This window comes from Myotis nattereri, assembly GCF_964212035.1.
Source record: "Myotis nattereri genome assembly, chromosome: 15".
NCBI lineage: Eukaryota > Metazoa > Chordata > Mammalia > Chiroptera > Vespertilionidae > Myotis > Myotis nattereri.
The window spans coordinates 51273136-51289697 of NC_138090.1; the positions used below are offsets into that span (position 1 = coordinate 51273136).

A 16562-nucleotide genomic window follows, 5' to 3' on the forward strand; every position below is an offset into this window, starting at 1 on the left:
TTTTTTAAAATTAAAACTTTAGTGTTCAGATTATTACATTTGTTCCTTTTTCCCCCCCATAACTCCCCTCCTCCCAGTTCCCACTCCACCCTCCACCCTCACTCCCCACCCACTGTCCTCATCCAGAGGTGCACGATTTTTGTCCAGTCTCTTCCCGCATCTCCCACACCCCTTTCCCCCCCCAAGAATTGTCAGTCCATTCCCTTTCTATGTCCCTGATTCTATTATAATCACCAGTTCATTCCGTTCATCAGATTACTTATTCACTTGATTCTTAGATTCACTTGTTGATAGATGTATATTTGTTGTTCATAATTTGTATCTTTACCTTTTTCTTCCTCTTCCTCTTCTTAAAGGATACCTTTCAGCATTTCATATAATACTGGTTTGGTGGTGATGAACTCCTTTAGCTTTTCCTTATCTGTGAAGCTCTTTATTTGACCTTCAGTTCTGAATGATAGCTTTGCTGGATAAAGTAATCTTGGTTGTAGGTTCTTGGTATTCATCACTCTGAATATTTCTTGCCACTCCCTTCTGGCCTGCAAAGTTTCGGTTGAGAAATCAGCTGGCAGTTATATGGGTATTCCCTTGTAGGTAACTGAGTTTCTTTCTCTTGCAGCTTTTAAGATTCTCTCTTTGTCTTTTGCTCTTGGCATTTTAATGATGATGTGTCTTGGTGTGGTCCTCTTTGGATTCCTTTTGTTTGGGGTTCTCTGCGCTTCCTGGACTTGTAAGTCTATTTCTTTCACTAGGTAGGGGAAGTTTTCTGTCATTATTTCTTCAAATAGGTTTTCAATATCTTGCTCTCTCTCATCTTCTGGCACCCCTATAATTCTGATGTTAGTACGCTTGAAGCTGTCCCAGAGGCTCCTTTCGGATACTTTTTTCATTTTGCTTTTCTGGTTGGGTGTTTTTTGCTTCTTCGCTTTTCAAATCTTTGACTTGATTCTTGCGCTCCTCTGGTCTGCTGTTGGGAGTCTGTATAATATTCTTTATTTCAGTCAGTGTATGCTTAATTTCTAGTTGGTTCTTTATCACAACATCGAGGGTCTCATTAGATTTCTTGTAGATCTCATTAAGTTTATCGGCAGTTTCTAGAAAATTATTGAAAGACCTTAAAAGTGTGGTTCTGAACTCTATATCCTCCATTTCTGACATTTCTGTCCTGTTTCTTTGTCTCCGCATTTCTTATGCTTTCTTGGTGCACCCCCTAGTGGTCTTTGTGGGCAGTCTTGTTGTAGTTAAGCCTTGATTGTTGTAGGTAATACTGGGGGGTATTTGACCTCCAGGCCAACTGGCTGTGAAAATCAGCTGTGTCTGCAGTGGGAGAACTTCTGTCCTCTGGGGAGATGCTAATCTAGCCTTTGCCTGAGGCTATCTGGCAAATGCCTCTGTGCAGGGCTTGGGCAGGGCGGGTCCCACGGGATCAACAGGGTGGGCGGAGCAAGCAGTTATGGCTGCTCTCAGTCCCGTCCCCAGGGGCTCTGCCTATCAGAGTCCCAGCAACCGCTGCAAGTACCTCGGAGAGAAAGCTGCCCTTGAGTTCCGACCGATGCCAGACAGTCCCGCTTCTCCCATTTGAGTCTGGGTCCCTAGAGACTTGCCCGGAACTGGACCCCAGAGCATGAGACTCCCTCCCGATTGAAACAGACAACCACGTCCTCAGCCGCCAGCCCGCTTCGCTCACCTCCGCACCTTTGTGTTTTCCGCACTGCGCCTCCTCTGAGTCTTGGTATGCTTTTCTTTCCTTCTAGTTGTAGAAATTCCCCTCAGCCAGCCTTCCTGTGGTTCTGGGTGATGTCCGTTCCATCTTTTAGTTGTATTTTTGAACTGGTTGTGCAAGGCAGTAATCTCCGGTGTTTACCTATGCCGCCATCTTGGTTCTCCCTTGAATATTTTTTATATTTTTTTAAAATTTATTTCAGAGAGAAAGGGAGAGAGAGAATCATTGATCAGCTGCTCTCGCACGTCCCCCACTGGGGATCGAGCCCACAACTCGGGCATGTGCCCTGACCTGGAATCAAAAATCAACCTACTGGTTTGTAGGTTGACAACCAACCAGTGGTGAGCCATGCTGGCTGGACATGCAATATTATTACAAGTACTAAATATACATCGTGGCTCAAAAATTGGTATGTCTCTGCAGGAGGCAAATTAGCCTAAGCTAAGATGATTCTCAATTTTTCAGGCCATACAAAATGGCTCTAGATCAGTGGTTCTCAACCTTCTGGCCCTTTAAATACAGTTCCTCATGTTGTGACCCCCAACCATAAAATTATTTTCGTTGCTACTTCATAACTGTAATTTTGCTACTGTTATGAATTGTAATGTAAATATCTGATATGCAGGATGGTCCTAGGCGACCCCTGTGAAAGGGTTGTTCGACCCCCAAATAGGTCTCGACCTACAGGCTGAGAACCGCTGCTCTAGGTGTTATGCAATGAGATTAGAGGTTCGGTTCATGAGTGTGCATTTCTACAGCCACCCTGGATGTTTCTGATAAAGCTCACAGACCACAGAATGAGGAACCTGGATAGGTGGAGTAGACAAGTCACACAGATATTGGGTTGAATCTGGAGGCAACAGTTACAGATGTGTCCTGGTCCAGAGGCAAATACTACTGTATTTTTTGTGGATTCCCATTCCTAAGAGCAAGCAAATGTATGCCAAAAGCTCCCCAAGATATCTTCCCCTCGTGTTATCATACAGGATTTGGTCATGTTCCACTGCTAAAATACTCCTTTGCAAAGTAAAGCAAATTCTGGCTACCAGTGAGACTATCAGGGTTTGCCTCCAAAGATGGAGAGGAACATCTTCCCTGAAGAGTGAGAAACTACATATAATTGAGGTATGGTCAGCAGAGAAGAATGTGGGAGCCCAACCGTGAGGCTCAGTTGGTTTAGTGCATCCCATGCACCAAGATGTCACTGGTGAGATTCCCAGTCGGGCACATGCCTGAATTACAGGCTTGATCCCAAGTAGGGGACGTGCAGGAGACAGCCGATAGATAATGTTTCTCTCTCTCCTTCTCCCTTCCCCTCTCTCTCAAATCAATAAAAACATATTTTAGAAATATATACTTGGGTGAGGATTAAAAAAATGTTTAAAGAAAAAAATGAAGAAATGGATATTGGGTAGGAATCCAGCAATGAATGTTACAGTGGTGTAGTAGAGGAAGGACTAGAAGTCAGATCAAGCTGGATTGAAGTCGTACCTCTACCACTTACTACCTAACTGACCTTCGAGGTCCCATAATTGCTCTGAATATCAATTTATTCTTATGAAAACTAGATATAATAACCATAATAGAGTTGTGTGTAAGTCATAAGTCAACTGGATATATACATATATGCACACACACATATATATACATATATATATAGCAATGCCATTTAATAGAATGCATGGTTTCTAATAACAACCCCACAAATATTAACTAAACCTATTACTCTCATATTTTCTGTGTCACAGATTCTAAAGCTATACCAAGGGTGAAAATTCCTTGTATATCAGACAGAGAAGAGCTCCATGGTAAACGGGGACAATGGAAAACAGAGAGGCCAAATTCACTAACCTCTTCCAGCACAGACTCCTCAGAATGTCATGTTACAATATATGACCAGTAACTGTTCAAAAGGGCCTTCAGCCTTAAACTCAAAACCACATCCTACAACTTTAAAGACTAATCCATCAATAGGTCAAGGATTCTCTCAGGGGAGGAACAGGAGCTTGGAGTCTGTGAGAACCTGGGGCTGGAAGAGGTTGCAGCATCTATGCGTTGAGTCATGGGTAGAAGAGTTGTGACCATACTCACTCTGAGTGTAGTGCTTTCTCACTGTGCCCAAGATGCCTCCCATCGATTTTATGTTGTTTATACACACTCAGTTGAGAATTCTGCTGATGGACAGGAGCCTTGTGAAACTCTTAGTTAAGTGATCAGCCTAATAGGTGGAATGTATGTTAATAATTATGGGAATATAGAGAACTGCCCTTTCCCAAAGGACCAGCTAAGTCTGTCAAATTTTAGTTACTAGCCACAAGGTTCAGAAGAGTGGGTTTGGAGAGGAAGCTCTAGTGGAAGCTGTTGGCCTGAACAGAAATGCTGTAAGATGGTGCACAGCTGACAAATTCTCATTCTTGAAATGTTTCAGGTGTGGCAGGATGGAAACTGGCTACACTGCTCTGCAGATCTTCTTACTGGTGACGCATGGGATCATCAGTGTCCTCGGCATCGTGGGAAATGGGCTTGTGATCTGGGTGGCTGGATTCCGGATGGCACTCACAGTCACCACCTTGTGCTACCTGAACCTGGCCTTAGCCGACTTCTTCTTCAGCGCCACTCTGCCATTCTTCATGGTTGTAAATACCATGAGAGGACAATGGCCTTATGGCTGGTTCCTATGCAAGTTATTTAACATTATCATAGACACAAACCTGTATGGAAGTGTCTTCCTCATTGCTTTCATTGCTCTGGACCGCTGTATCTGTGTCCTGCATCCGGTCTGGGCCCAGAACCACCGCACTCTAAGTCTGGCTAAAAAAGTGATCATTGTACCCTGGATTCTTGCTCTACTCCTTAACTTGCCAGTTCTCATCTTCTTTACTACAGCAACGGATGAGAACGGGGACACACACTGTGGTTTCAACACTAACTTCTGGGGTAACATCACTGAAGAAGAGAAGTTGCACAGGACCGTTACCTCAGTATCAATCATAGGGATCAACCGGTTTGTCACTGGCTTCACTCTACCGATGTCCATCATCGCCATCTGCTATGGGCTTATTGCAGCCAAAATCCGAAACAAGGGCATGATGAAGTCCCGCCATCCCTTACGGGTCCTCACCGCTGTCGGAGCTTCCTTTTTCATTTGCTGTTTCCCCTTCCAACTGTGTCTTCTTCTGGCCACAGTCTGTGTCAGAGCAGTATCTGAAGAAAAGTACAACATCATTTTTCTCCTGGCATCTCTAACAGGCATCCTGGCCTTTTTCAACAGCTGCCTCAACCCAGTGCTCTACGTCTTCCTGGGGAGAGACTTCCGAAAGAAACTGATCCACTCCCTGCCTGCCAGTCTGGAGAGGGCCCTGACTGAGGACTCAGCCCCAACCAGTGACACAACCACCAAATCGGCTTCATCTCCTATAGAGGCCCAATTACAGCAGATGTGAGGTGCCTGGGATCATTTATGAGCTTTGCCTGCTCCTGTCCTGCTACCTCTTCCAGCTGCATCTTACCTTAGGTCATACTGAGCGTTAGGTAAAATTTCCCTGGCCAGGAGACTGTAGAAAGAGACTGAGAGCCCCATTATTACACTCAGAGTTTCTTAAGGGAACATACATACAAGGCTCAGCTTGGGAGGCAGCAAGATGACACGGATGTCCTCCCTGCCACAGGGCAGGTGATAAGGAGTTTATAGGACAGGGAAGATGGATGGGGGTACTGGAGAATGACGTACCTCAGGTAAGGAAAAACTGCCTTACAGACTTGCCTAGGGCACTCCCAGGGCCAGTCCCAGGAATCAGCATGCAGGGGGGTGGGTGTTGGGAGGGGTTGGACTGTCTCTGAGGGGATTTCTGGGAAGCAATTTCTGTTCTGGCTTGAATGCAGCTACACAATCTGGCAGCGGTGACATCAATGAATAGTCTCTTCTCCACACTGAAACATTCATCATGAAAAATACTTTGGTGCCCCCTGATTTGGAGATAAGAATGGACATCCGGGTATTATTGCTCTCATTTTTCATTTTGGCACCTCAGCCTATACCCAGGGTCAGTGGAGGTGGGAAAGAGTACAGGGATGAGAAGAAGAAGAGTGATGGGGAGTCTGTAAAGCTTAGATGAGAAAGTATATTAAAGGGAAAACTTGGGTATTTTACCATGAAGTAAGATGTTTCCTGTAGATTGTTTTTATCTATTTTTTATCTGACCACAGAAGGTTCCTATTCCTAATTTACTGTTTTCTTCTTTTCTTAATCATAAATTACTACTGGATTGTATCAAATGCATGCTCTGCAGGTATTAAGATGATCATATTATTTTTATCATTTTACTTACACCATCATAAACTATATTCATTTTTTAGTGTTAAACTACTTTGTATTCATAGAATAACCACACTTGGTAATTATATACTATATATATACTGTGTATATATATATATGTGTGTATATATATACACACACACACTTTATATATATACTATATTTTTATGTACATAGTATATATATACTTTATATATATACTTTATGTATACATTATATACTTTATATATTTCCAAACCACTCTAGGTTGGTTTGGAATTTCTGCATTTATATTTATATGTAAAGATGCACATGTTTTTTTACTTTCCACTTATATCCATGTCAGGTTTTACATCCCACAATGTAAAAAGAGCTGGGAAGTGATTCATCCAATACTATTCTCTGGTGTTATATCTTTTATAAATGTTTAGAGAAATTCACCAGTGATCCCAAGTGCATATTGAGTTTTATTTACAAGAAGACTTCTAACAGGTTCAATTGCTTTAATAATTATAGGATTATTCAGACTTTCTATTTCCTCTTCTGTCTGTTTTGGTAACCTATGACATTCAAGGAATTTAGTAATTTTTTTCCAAATAGCCAAATTTATTGGTATGAAACAGTATGAAACTGTGTTACAGTACTTGGTAGGGTTATCTTTACATAATAAGAATGTAATCTATCTGAGGGCAGGGTTTGGCCTTTATTGTTCATGAATGGACCCCCAAAACCATATGTGTAAAATAGTGCCTGACATGTGATAGATACCCAAAGAGTTATGTAATTAATGACTCAATAAATAATAGCATCATCCAGGTATCAACTGCAGACTGTTTACTGAACTCTCACTGCCATTCCCAAAATTTGTACAAATCCTCAAGTGCCTTATCTTTTTATGAACACCTCAGATTTTGATATTCTGTTTCTAATAAAGTACTCTGGCAAACTGTTGACTGCTGGCTTTGCTTTGAAATAAATTAATCTACAGTAGTTCTCAGCCTTTTTTCTTGGTTTCTGCAACTAATCACTCACACATTGTCATCTAATGTGTAAGTGAACATCCTGATGCCTTGGCAAAAGATAAACTCAAAATACAGATTCAAATGCAAAAAAATATTTGGTCTTTGTCCCTGGTCCTTGCCATCGGGCATCTAAACACTTGCAATTTCCTGAATGACATGTGTCTTTTTATCATGAGGAGTCCCTTTAGATCACACCAAATTTATGTTAATGACGTGAGTGAGGGTCTCCCTAGGTAGCCTCAGTGGGACCAAGCCATTAAAGCTTCTAAAATTTCAGATCAACACACTGACATCTGGAAACAGTAGTTGGGAAGGCGCAGGATATTAAGCTCCATAAAAATCTTGAACAATAAGAGTTGATGAACTTCTGGGTTGCTGTACACATCAAGGTATTGGGAGGGTGATGCTCCCAAGAGAACATGAAAACTCTGTGCACACACATCCCCCATACCTTGCCCGATGCATCTCTTTGGTTTGGCTGTTCTGGAGTTGTAGTCTTAATAATGAATACAACATAATGTTGTGTTCATTATTTTTGTTTGTTGTATGCTTACTTATGCTAAACATAAGTAAATTGCTTCCTGAGTTCTGTGAGCCATTCTGGCAAATAATTGTACCTGAGGAGGGGACTGTGGGGACCTCTGATTTACAATCTTTTTTTTTTTTTTAAATATATTTTATTGATTTTTTTACAGAGAGGAAGGGAGAGAGACAGAAAGTCAGAAACATCGATGAGAGAGAAACATCGATTAGCCGCCTCCTGCACACTCCCCCCTGGGGATGTGCCCGCAACCCAGGTACATGCCCCTGACCGGAATCGAACCTGGGACCCCTCAGTCCGCAGGCCGACGCTCTATCCACTGAGCCAAACCGGTTTCGGCAATGATTTACAATCTTAAGCACAATTGGCAACCTGGGACTCCCAAGTGGCACCTGAAGCGGGGTAGCCTTATAGCACTGAGCCCTTTACCTTGTAGGATCTGGCCCTAATTCCAGACAGTGTCAGACTGAATTAGATTGTAGAACACCCAGGTCAGGTCCACAGAGAATTGGAGAATGTTTCAGTACAGAACAAACCCACACCTATGGTGTCTGAAGTGTTGTTTGAGTGTAGAAATAAGGTTTTTTGAAACCAATAACTGTGTTTTATTGCTTGCCTCCAATTCCTCTCACATCAGCAATTATTTCTTTCATTTCCTTGAATCTCTGAAAGAGAAAGGGCCTGAACACAAAACATCCTTGACCCTTGATATTTAAGAACAAGCTGACAACATATCCAGAGTGTTTTATGGAAATTGCAAGAAGCTCTGAGTTCCTGTCACATGACTGATTGAGCCCCATTGTCCTTCCCCCTTGTCTTTCAATAAAGCATCTGCTGAAGGCCTCCTGCCTGAGTTACTCCACAGGAAGACAGGAACTGGCCACAGGAACCAGTCGCAGCTCCTGGTAAGTTCCAAGCCTGAGAATTTAAAAATTGTTATGAGAGTATCTATTATGTGGCAGATACCTCCTGAGCTCTAGAGCTGGACTGTCCAATAAGAATCCACTTGCCACATATGACTATTGAGTTCTTGCTAGTCTGACCTGAGATGAGTGTAGTAAAAAATGAATTTCATATATTCAAAAACTTAAAAAAGGAAGAGAAAATGTCTCATTGAAAATTCTCAGATTGGTTATGCTCAAATGATAGTCTCTATGTGTTGAGTTAAAAATATATATTATTAAAATTTATTTTGTTTACCTTAACAAAATTTAAAGTCACAGATGAGGCTCACAACTCTGGTTCTATTGGACAACATAAATATAGGGATACAGCATTGAATGAAATATGTAGTCTTCTGTAGCATATGTACTAATGTGCAGGGTATTTTGAATAAAAAACAAATGAATGGACAAATAAACAAGGACAGTCCTGATGATATAGGCCGTTCCTGGAATAACTGCTTTGCACTGCGCATCAGGAGGGACCTCTCTGAGAATATAATATCTAAGCTGAGATAGCAATATTCAGAAAGAGCCAGAAGCAAAAAGCTTGAATAGAAGGGCAGAAGGACGAGAGGATGCAAAAGTCCTGATATGGCAATGAGCGTGGCATGTTCACGAAATCAAAGGAATTCAGTGTGGATCCATAACACTGTCTGAGAGGATAGTAGGTATGTGAGGAATACACAGCCAGATCCAGGAGAACTTGATAAGCGTGAGTTAGGAGTTTGGAAGCCATTGGAGGGTGTTGAGCAGAATAATGTCATGGTATGATTTGTGTTTATAAAATATCATTTGGCTTTTATGCAGAGAGAGAATGGATTGGGTGTGGGAGCGCAGCATCAGAAGCAAGAACAAGGTATTTGGAAGGTTTGTGCAAATCTGCAACCAGACAAGGTCTATGGACAAAAGTTAATGGTGATAAAAATTGTTCCAGTTACTTAGTAGACAGAATTGATTGACTTGGATGGGAAGGTCATGGAAAGGGGATTCAAGGATGTGTCAGATTTACTGGTAGAGATTTAACAACTGAGTGCTTAAGTTCCAAATAAACACAGAATATTGAGAGGGACAGATTTGGGAGGATGGAAGAATTAAGAGTTTGATCTAGGCAATGTGAGGTTTGGAAGGAGAAAAAGCTAATAAATTGGCCCTGCCCGGTTCGGCTCAGTGGATAGAGCATTAGCCTGCAGTCTGAAGGGTTCCAGGTTCGATTCCATTCAACAGCACATGCCTGGGTTGTGGGCTCGATCCCCAGTAGGGGGCGTGCAGGAGGCAGTCGATCAATGATTTTCTCTCATCATTGATGGTTCTATTTTTCTCTCCCCTCTCCCTTCCTCTTTGAAATCAATAAAAAATGTTAAAAAATAAAGCTAGTAAATTGGTCTGAGATGAGGTGGTCTATGAAGACAACCAAGAATTTGTTGTATGTACATTTTATCATCTAAAGCAGTGGTTCTCAATCTGTGGGCCGTGACCCCTGAAAATACATCCTGCATATCAGATATTTACATTACGATTCATAACAGTAGCAAAATTACAGTTATGAAGTAGCAACGAAAATAATTTTATGGTTGGGGATCACCACAACATGAGGAATTGTATTAAAGGGTCAAAGCATTAGGAAGGTTGAGAACCACTGATTATTCTAAAGACATATGGAAATGTGGTTTAAGAAGGAGGAAAGGATTTATGGCATCCTACATCACGGAGATATCACGATAAGAACTGAGAAGGCACCACTGGAGCGGTGACATGAAGGCCATAGGCCTTCTTACGGGGAGCCCAGTCTATGGCAGTGATGGCGAACCTTTTGAGCTCGCGTGTCAGCATTTTGAAAAACCCTAAGTTAACTCTGGTGCTGTGTCACATATAGAAATTTTTTAATATTTGCAACCATAGTAAAACAAAGACTTATATTTCTGAGATTTAGTTTATATATTTAAATGCCATTTAACAGAGAAAAATCAACCAAAAAAATGAGTTCGCGTGTCACCTCTGACACACGTGTCATAGGTTCACCATCACTGGTCTATGGAGTGCTCAGGACCTCAGTCAGTTTTCAGAAGTTTAGGAGAAAAGCTGAGGTGACAAAATTCACTGAAAGAATTTTCTTGAGAGCACAGGGCTGAAGCCGGAAGGAACATGGGCCAAGGGCGGGTGCTTTGTGAAGGAAGGGGATATATGATCATGTTTGTGGCATAGAATGATTTAGTAGAAAGAAAATCTCGGGGATGTTTTGGCAGAAAAGAATAGTGATACTGCTGGAGGGTAATTCTTGGAAAGGTGAGACAGAGAGAGGGATCCAGAGCAACCTTGAAGAGGGAATGAACAAGAACTCCTGATTTACTCACTGTATGAACTGGAATGAATAAGAACTCTATTCACTAAAACAGATGCAGGTAGATTACAGGGTTTGCTTGAGAGAAGGCTAGAAAGTTCATAAATAACTACTAGCATAGTCTCATTAACATATGAGGCAAGGGCATCAGGTGAGAGCAGGAATTGAGAAAACGTTAAGAAGTTTTAGGAGGAAGCAGAGCTGAAACAATTATTTCAAAGCATGAAAATGGGAACATGATGAAGAAACAGAGTAAACTAATAGGAAACTTCTGAAATCTGTGGTCATAAATCCAGTTACCCTTAATAATTTAGACACTGGGCAGGTCACTTCCTCTGCCAGGACCATGGATGGATGATATTTATCAAAAGCAAGGATGGCTTCACAGGAGTTGATAAACTGTACTGTGAAGGACACCTTTTATGAGTCACCAAATAGCAGCCATCATAATCCATCCGTGCACCATCTGTGGATCACAGGCTCTCTCCACCCTTATTGAGTGGGCTCATAATTTCACAACTTTACCTCATTGACTTTTCCCCACCTGCCATTGCACAATCATCCTTCTCTGTTGTATCAACATATTTGAAACCAATGTTTTAGACATTATTGAGCACAATCTAGCTCCTGACTGAACTGTGAGGTGCTGAGTGGGTGGGTAGAAAGAAACTGACCCTGCTTAAGGAATATGAGGTGGGAGAAAGTTAAGAGCACATTTCTGATGGAAGCCATCTGCCTGAGTTCAAATGCGGGCTCTGCTTCTTTCTAAATGGAAGTTTCAAACAATTAATGTGACCAGTTTAAGCCTTCACTTCCTCATCTGTACAATGGTTATACTAATTATAGCCACTATGATTCCATATTTACAAAGTCGCAAAATATTCTTAGTGCTTAAAACATATTCATGCATGTAATCCTCAAAAGCCATGAGAGTTGTGGTGAGAGTTAAAAGAGGAGCTCTTGGCACGTGAAAATGTCATAAGTAGTCATTACGGTTATTATGAGCATTGTCTTGACCTGAATTTGAGCTTCCACAATGTATAAACCAGGACTGAATCTCAGGACACAGGACAGAGGCTGGTGAGCACCAAGAGTTCCCGTATGTTAAAGGCAGTCGGTTCAGCCTAAAATATTTCCATGTCTATTCTCATCTAATCTTCACCTACAAACCACACTAACCACAAAATCACATCATTCTGTAAAGGAGGAAACAGACCTTCAAAGAAGATGTCAGAGAGAAGATTAGAATACAGATTGACTTAAGTCCTGAGCCCAGCACTACACTATAACACTGACTCTCAACTGGGGTGACTTTTCCCCAGGGGACATTTCACAGTGTCTGCAGAGACTTTTGGTTGTCACAACAGAAGGATGCTGCTAATGGCATCTATTTGATAATATGTAGTAATATTTAGAGGCCAGGGATGCTGCTAGACATCCTACAATGTACAAGACAGTCCCCCACAACAAAGAATTAGCCAGTCGCAAATGTTAGTGTTGCCAAGGTTGAGAAACCCTGCACTACATTAAGCAGTATCCCATAGAAGATTCGGTAAAAGTGATGAGTGAAGACAAAGGAAGGAAAGAAGAATGAACAGGGAGGATTGAGGCAAATTGTCATGCTAGGTTATGGTCATCTCCAGGTAATCTTGGAAGGCAGTATTTACAGAGGAAAAGGCCGTGGCTCTGGAATTGGTTCAGTCTGGTTTTCAAAGACTGTTGTATACTGACTGGCTGGGCTCATGATGGTGAACAAACTGCTGAAAGCCTTGGGCCATAGTTTCCCCTTGGTGAAGAGGGCTCAAAATGGATGTCATGCAACATTATTACAAGCATTAAATGTACATAGGCACCCCCAAAATTGAGAGACATCTTCCCTGAAAAGTTTTCAAAATTGGGTTTGGTTAGCAAAGAAAAATCGGGGAACAGATGTTGGAAAAGAATCCAGCAATGTCTGTCACAGCTGTGTAGTGAAGGAAGGACTTGAACACAGATCAGGCTGGATTCCAAGTCCTTCCTCTACCCCTTACCTGCTAAGTGACTTCTACACGTCTTCTAATTGCTCAGAATATCAATTTATTCTTTTTTTTAATGTATATTTTTTATTGATTTTTTACAGAGAGGAAGGGAGAGAGATAGAGAGCTAGAAACATCGATGAGACAGAAACATCGATCAGCTACCTCCTGCACACCCACCACTGGGGATGTGCCTGCAACCAAGGTATATGCCCTTGACCAGAATCGAACCTCGGACCCTTGAGTCTGCAGGCTGATGCTCTATCCACTGAGTCAAACCGGTTAGGGCCAATTTGTTCTTATGAAAACTGGAAACAATGGACATTATATAGAGTTGATGAAGGTCAAACTAGATCCCTACATAGGTAACTAGATCACCACTAAATATAATACCTGGTCTCTAATAAAACCCCCACAAATATTAACTAAATCTATTAATCTCATATTCTTTATGTCACAAGACAATGAAGCTATACAGTGGGTGAAAATTCTTTGCATCCCAAATGGAGAAGAGCTGCATATCAAACAAACAATAAAAAACAGAGGGTTGAGCCCTAACTGGTTTGGCTCAGTGGTTGCGGGCACATCCCCAGTAGGGGGCGTGCAGGAGGCAGCTGATGGATGTTTCTCTCTCATGGATGTTTCTAACTCTCTATCCCTCTCTCCCCTCCTCTCTGTGGAAAAATCAATAAAATATAAAAATAAAAACAACACAGAGGGTTGAATGTAGAGCAGGGTCGCCTTCTCTGACCTCTTCTAGCACAGAATACACAGGATGTAATATATTACTACATATCACCAGTAACTATCCAACATCCTCTTCGACTATAAACTCAAACCACACTCTAAAACTAACAACATATTCACCAATGCAATCCTCAAGAGCCATGTGAGGGGAGTTGGGTGAGACGAACACCATAGTAGGTCAAGGTTTCTCACAGGAAGAGGAATAGAAGCTGGGAGTCTGTGAGAACCCGGGGCTGGAAGAGGTTGCAGAGCCTGCCAGCATCTATGCATTCAGTCATGGGTGGAAGAGTTGTGACCACACTCATGCTGAGTCTAGTGCTCCCTCACTGTGCCCAAGATGCCTCCCATTGATTTTCTGTTGTTTATACACCCTCAGCTCAGGATTCTGCTGAGGGACAGAAGCCTTGTAACACTCTTGATTAAGTAATTAACCTAATAGGTGGAATGTATGTTAATAATTGTGGGAATATGGAGAACTATCCTTTCCCAAAGGAACAGCCAAGAGTCTGTCAAATTTATAGTGACAAGCTACAAGGTTCAGTAGAGTGCGTATCTTATTTGGAGAGGAAGCTATAGTGAAAGTTGATGTTGGCCTGATATTTTCACAGCTGATAAATTCCCACTGTTGAAATGTTTCAGGTGTGGGCAAGATGGAAGCCAACTTCTCCATCTCTCTGAATACATCTGATGAGATGCTCCATGAGTCTACTGGCTACACTGTTGTGCAGATTATCTCATTGGTGATTCAAGGGATCACCTTTGTTCTCGGCATCCTGGGCAATGGGCTTGTGATCTGGGTGGCTGGATTCCGGATGGCACGCACAGTCACCACCTTGTGTTACCTGAACTTGGCCTTAGCTGATTTCTCTTTCCTGGCCACTCTACCATTCCTCATGGTGAGAAATATCATGAAAGAACAATGGCCTTTTGGCTGGTTCCTATGCAAGTTAATTTACATTGTAGTGGACATGAACTTGTTTGGAAGTATCTTCCTCATTGCTTTCATTGCTTTGGATCGCTGTATTTGTGTCCTGCACCCAGTCTGGGCCCAGAACCACCGCACTGTAAGTCTGGCTACAAAACTGATCATTGTACCCTGGATTCTTGCACTAGTTCTTACCTTGCCAATTTTCATCTTCCAGACTACAATAAATATCAGTGGGAATGTGTACTGTACTTTCAACTTTGTATCGTGGGGTGACACACCTCAAGAGCGGCTGAAGGTGGCCATCACCATGCTGACAGCTAGAGGGGTCATCCGGTTTGTCATTGGCTTCACTATGCCAATGTCCATCATTGCTATCTGCTACGGGCTCATTGCTGTGAAGCTCTCTAAAAAAGGCATGCTTAATTCCAGCCGTTCCTTACAGGTTCTCACTGCTGTTGTGGCTTCCTTCTTTGTTTGTTGGTTCCCCTTTCAACTGGTTGCCCTTCTGGACACAGTTTGGTCCAGAGAGATATCACCCGGTAGCAAGTACAAAGTCCTTGTTATCCTGGTTAACCCAGTGAGATCCTTGGCCTTCTTCAACAGCTGCCTCAACCCAATGCTCTATGTCTTCATTGGCCAAGTCTTCCGAAAGACACTGATCCACTCTCTACCTGCCAGCCTGGAGAGGGCCATGACCGAGGACTCAGCCCCAGCCAGTGATACAACAACCAAATCTGCTTCACCTCCTGTAGAGGCTGAGTTACAGGCAATGTGAGGAGGCAGGAGGACATTTTCAAGCTCTGCCTGTTCCTACCCTGATCCCGATTCCAGCTTCATATTACCTTGGGTCACAATGAGCCACTCATCATGACAACTACTTCGGTGCCCTCAGAATGGTCGGAAGAAATGGACTTATGGGTATTATTTCTGTCATTTATGGCTTTGGCACCACAGCATATACCCTGCGGTTAGTGGAGGTGGTAAAGAGTACAAGGGTAGAGAAGAGAAAGAGGGATGGGGCATCTAGAGCTTAGATGAGAGAGTATATTAAGGGGACAACTTTGGTACTTCACCGTTTAATAAGATGCTTGCTATGGCTGTTTTGTAAGCATTTCTTATCAGACTACAGAATTCTTTTTCTATACCCAGCTTGTAAGAGTTTCTTCCTTTTTAAATCATGACTTGCTACTGCATTGTATCAAATGCATTTCTGAAATTGTTAAGATGATCATATTATATTTTCCTTTCATTTGCATCATAAATTATATTTTTTATCATATTCTTATTGATTTCAGAGAGGAAGAGAGAGAGAGAGAGGTAGAAAGATCAATGATGAGAGAGAATCATTGACTGGGAATTGAGCCTGCACCCCAGGCATGTGGTCTGACTGGAAATCAAACCATAACCTCCTGGCTCATAGGTTGATGCTCAACCACTGAGCTACATTGGCTCAGTGATTATATTCATTTCTGAATGTTAAAGTAGCCTTGTATTCCTAGAATAAGCCAGACTTGCTCATGATGTATTTTATATATTTCTAATAAATCTTACTTGACTGGTTTGGAATTCTGCATTCATGTTTATGTGAAGATTGGTCTGTTCTTTTGCTTTCCTCTAATGCCTGTGTCAGGTTTTACACCAACTTATACTGGCCTCCTGGAAAGAGCTGGGAAGTGATTCCCTGATTCTTTTCTCTGGTGTTATATCTTTATAAATGTTTAGAGAAATTTACCAGTGAACCCATTTGGGTTTGGGGTTTTTTTTATGAGAAGGGTTTAATAACAGGCTCTATTACTTGAGTAGTGGTTAGAATCTCCAGATTTTTCTATTCCTGTCAGTTTTAATCAACTGTGACTTTCAAAAAATTTAGCATTTCATACAAACTATCAAATGTATTGGCATGAAACAGTATAACTATTTACAGTAATGGTATGGCCTCCTTTACATAATGACAATATAAGCTCTCTGAGGGCAGGGATCTGGTCTGTCTGTTCTCTAATGAATCATGA

The 16562-nt window shown here is 41.9% G+C and overlaps 2 protein-coding genes across 2 annotated transcripts; both read left to right on the plus strand.

Moving 5' to 3' along the window:
- Positions 1–4161: 4161 nt before the first annotated feature.
- On the plus strand, positions 4162–5166 carry LOC308531010 (N-formyl peptide receptor 2-like; the record flags this gene model as incomplete). Its single annotated transcript, XM_081107845.1, has 1 exon — positions 4162–5166. One exon carries the CDS (start codon positions 4162–4164, stop codon positions 5164–5166), a length of 1005 nt encoding a protein of 334 aa, XP_080963971.1.
- Positions 5167–14269: 9103 nt separating this feature from the next.
- Positions 14270–15328, plus strand: LOC308531619 (N-formyl peptide receptor 2-like; the record flags this gene model as incomplete). Its single annotated transcript, XM_081108628.1, has 1 exon — positions 14270–15328. The coding sequence occupies exon 1, from the start codon at positions 14276–14278 to the stop codon at positions 15326–15328; it is 1053 nt and encodes a 350-aa protein (XP_080964754.1). The 5' UTR covers positions 14270–14275.
- Between the last annotated feature and the right edge of the window lie 1234 nt (positions 15329–16562).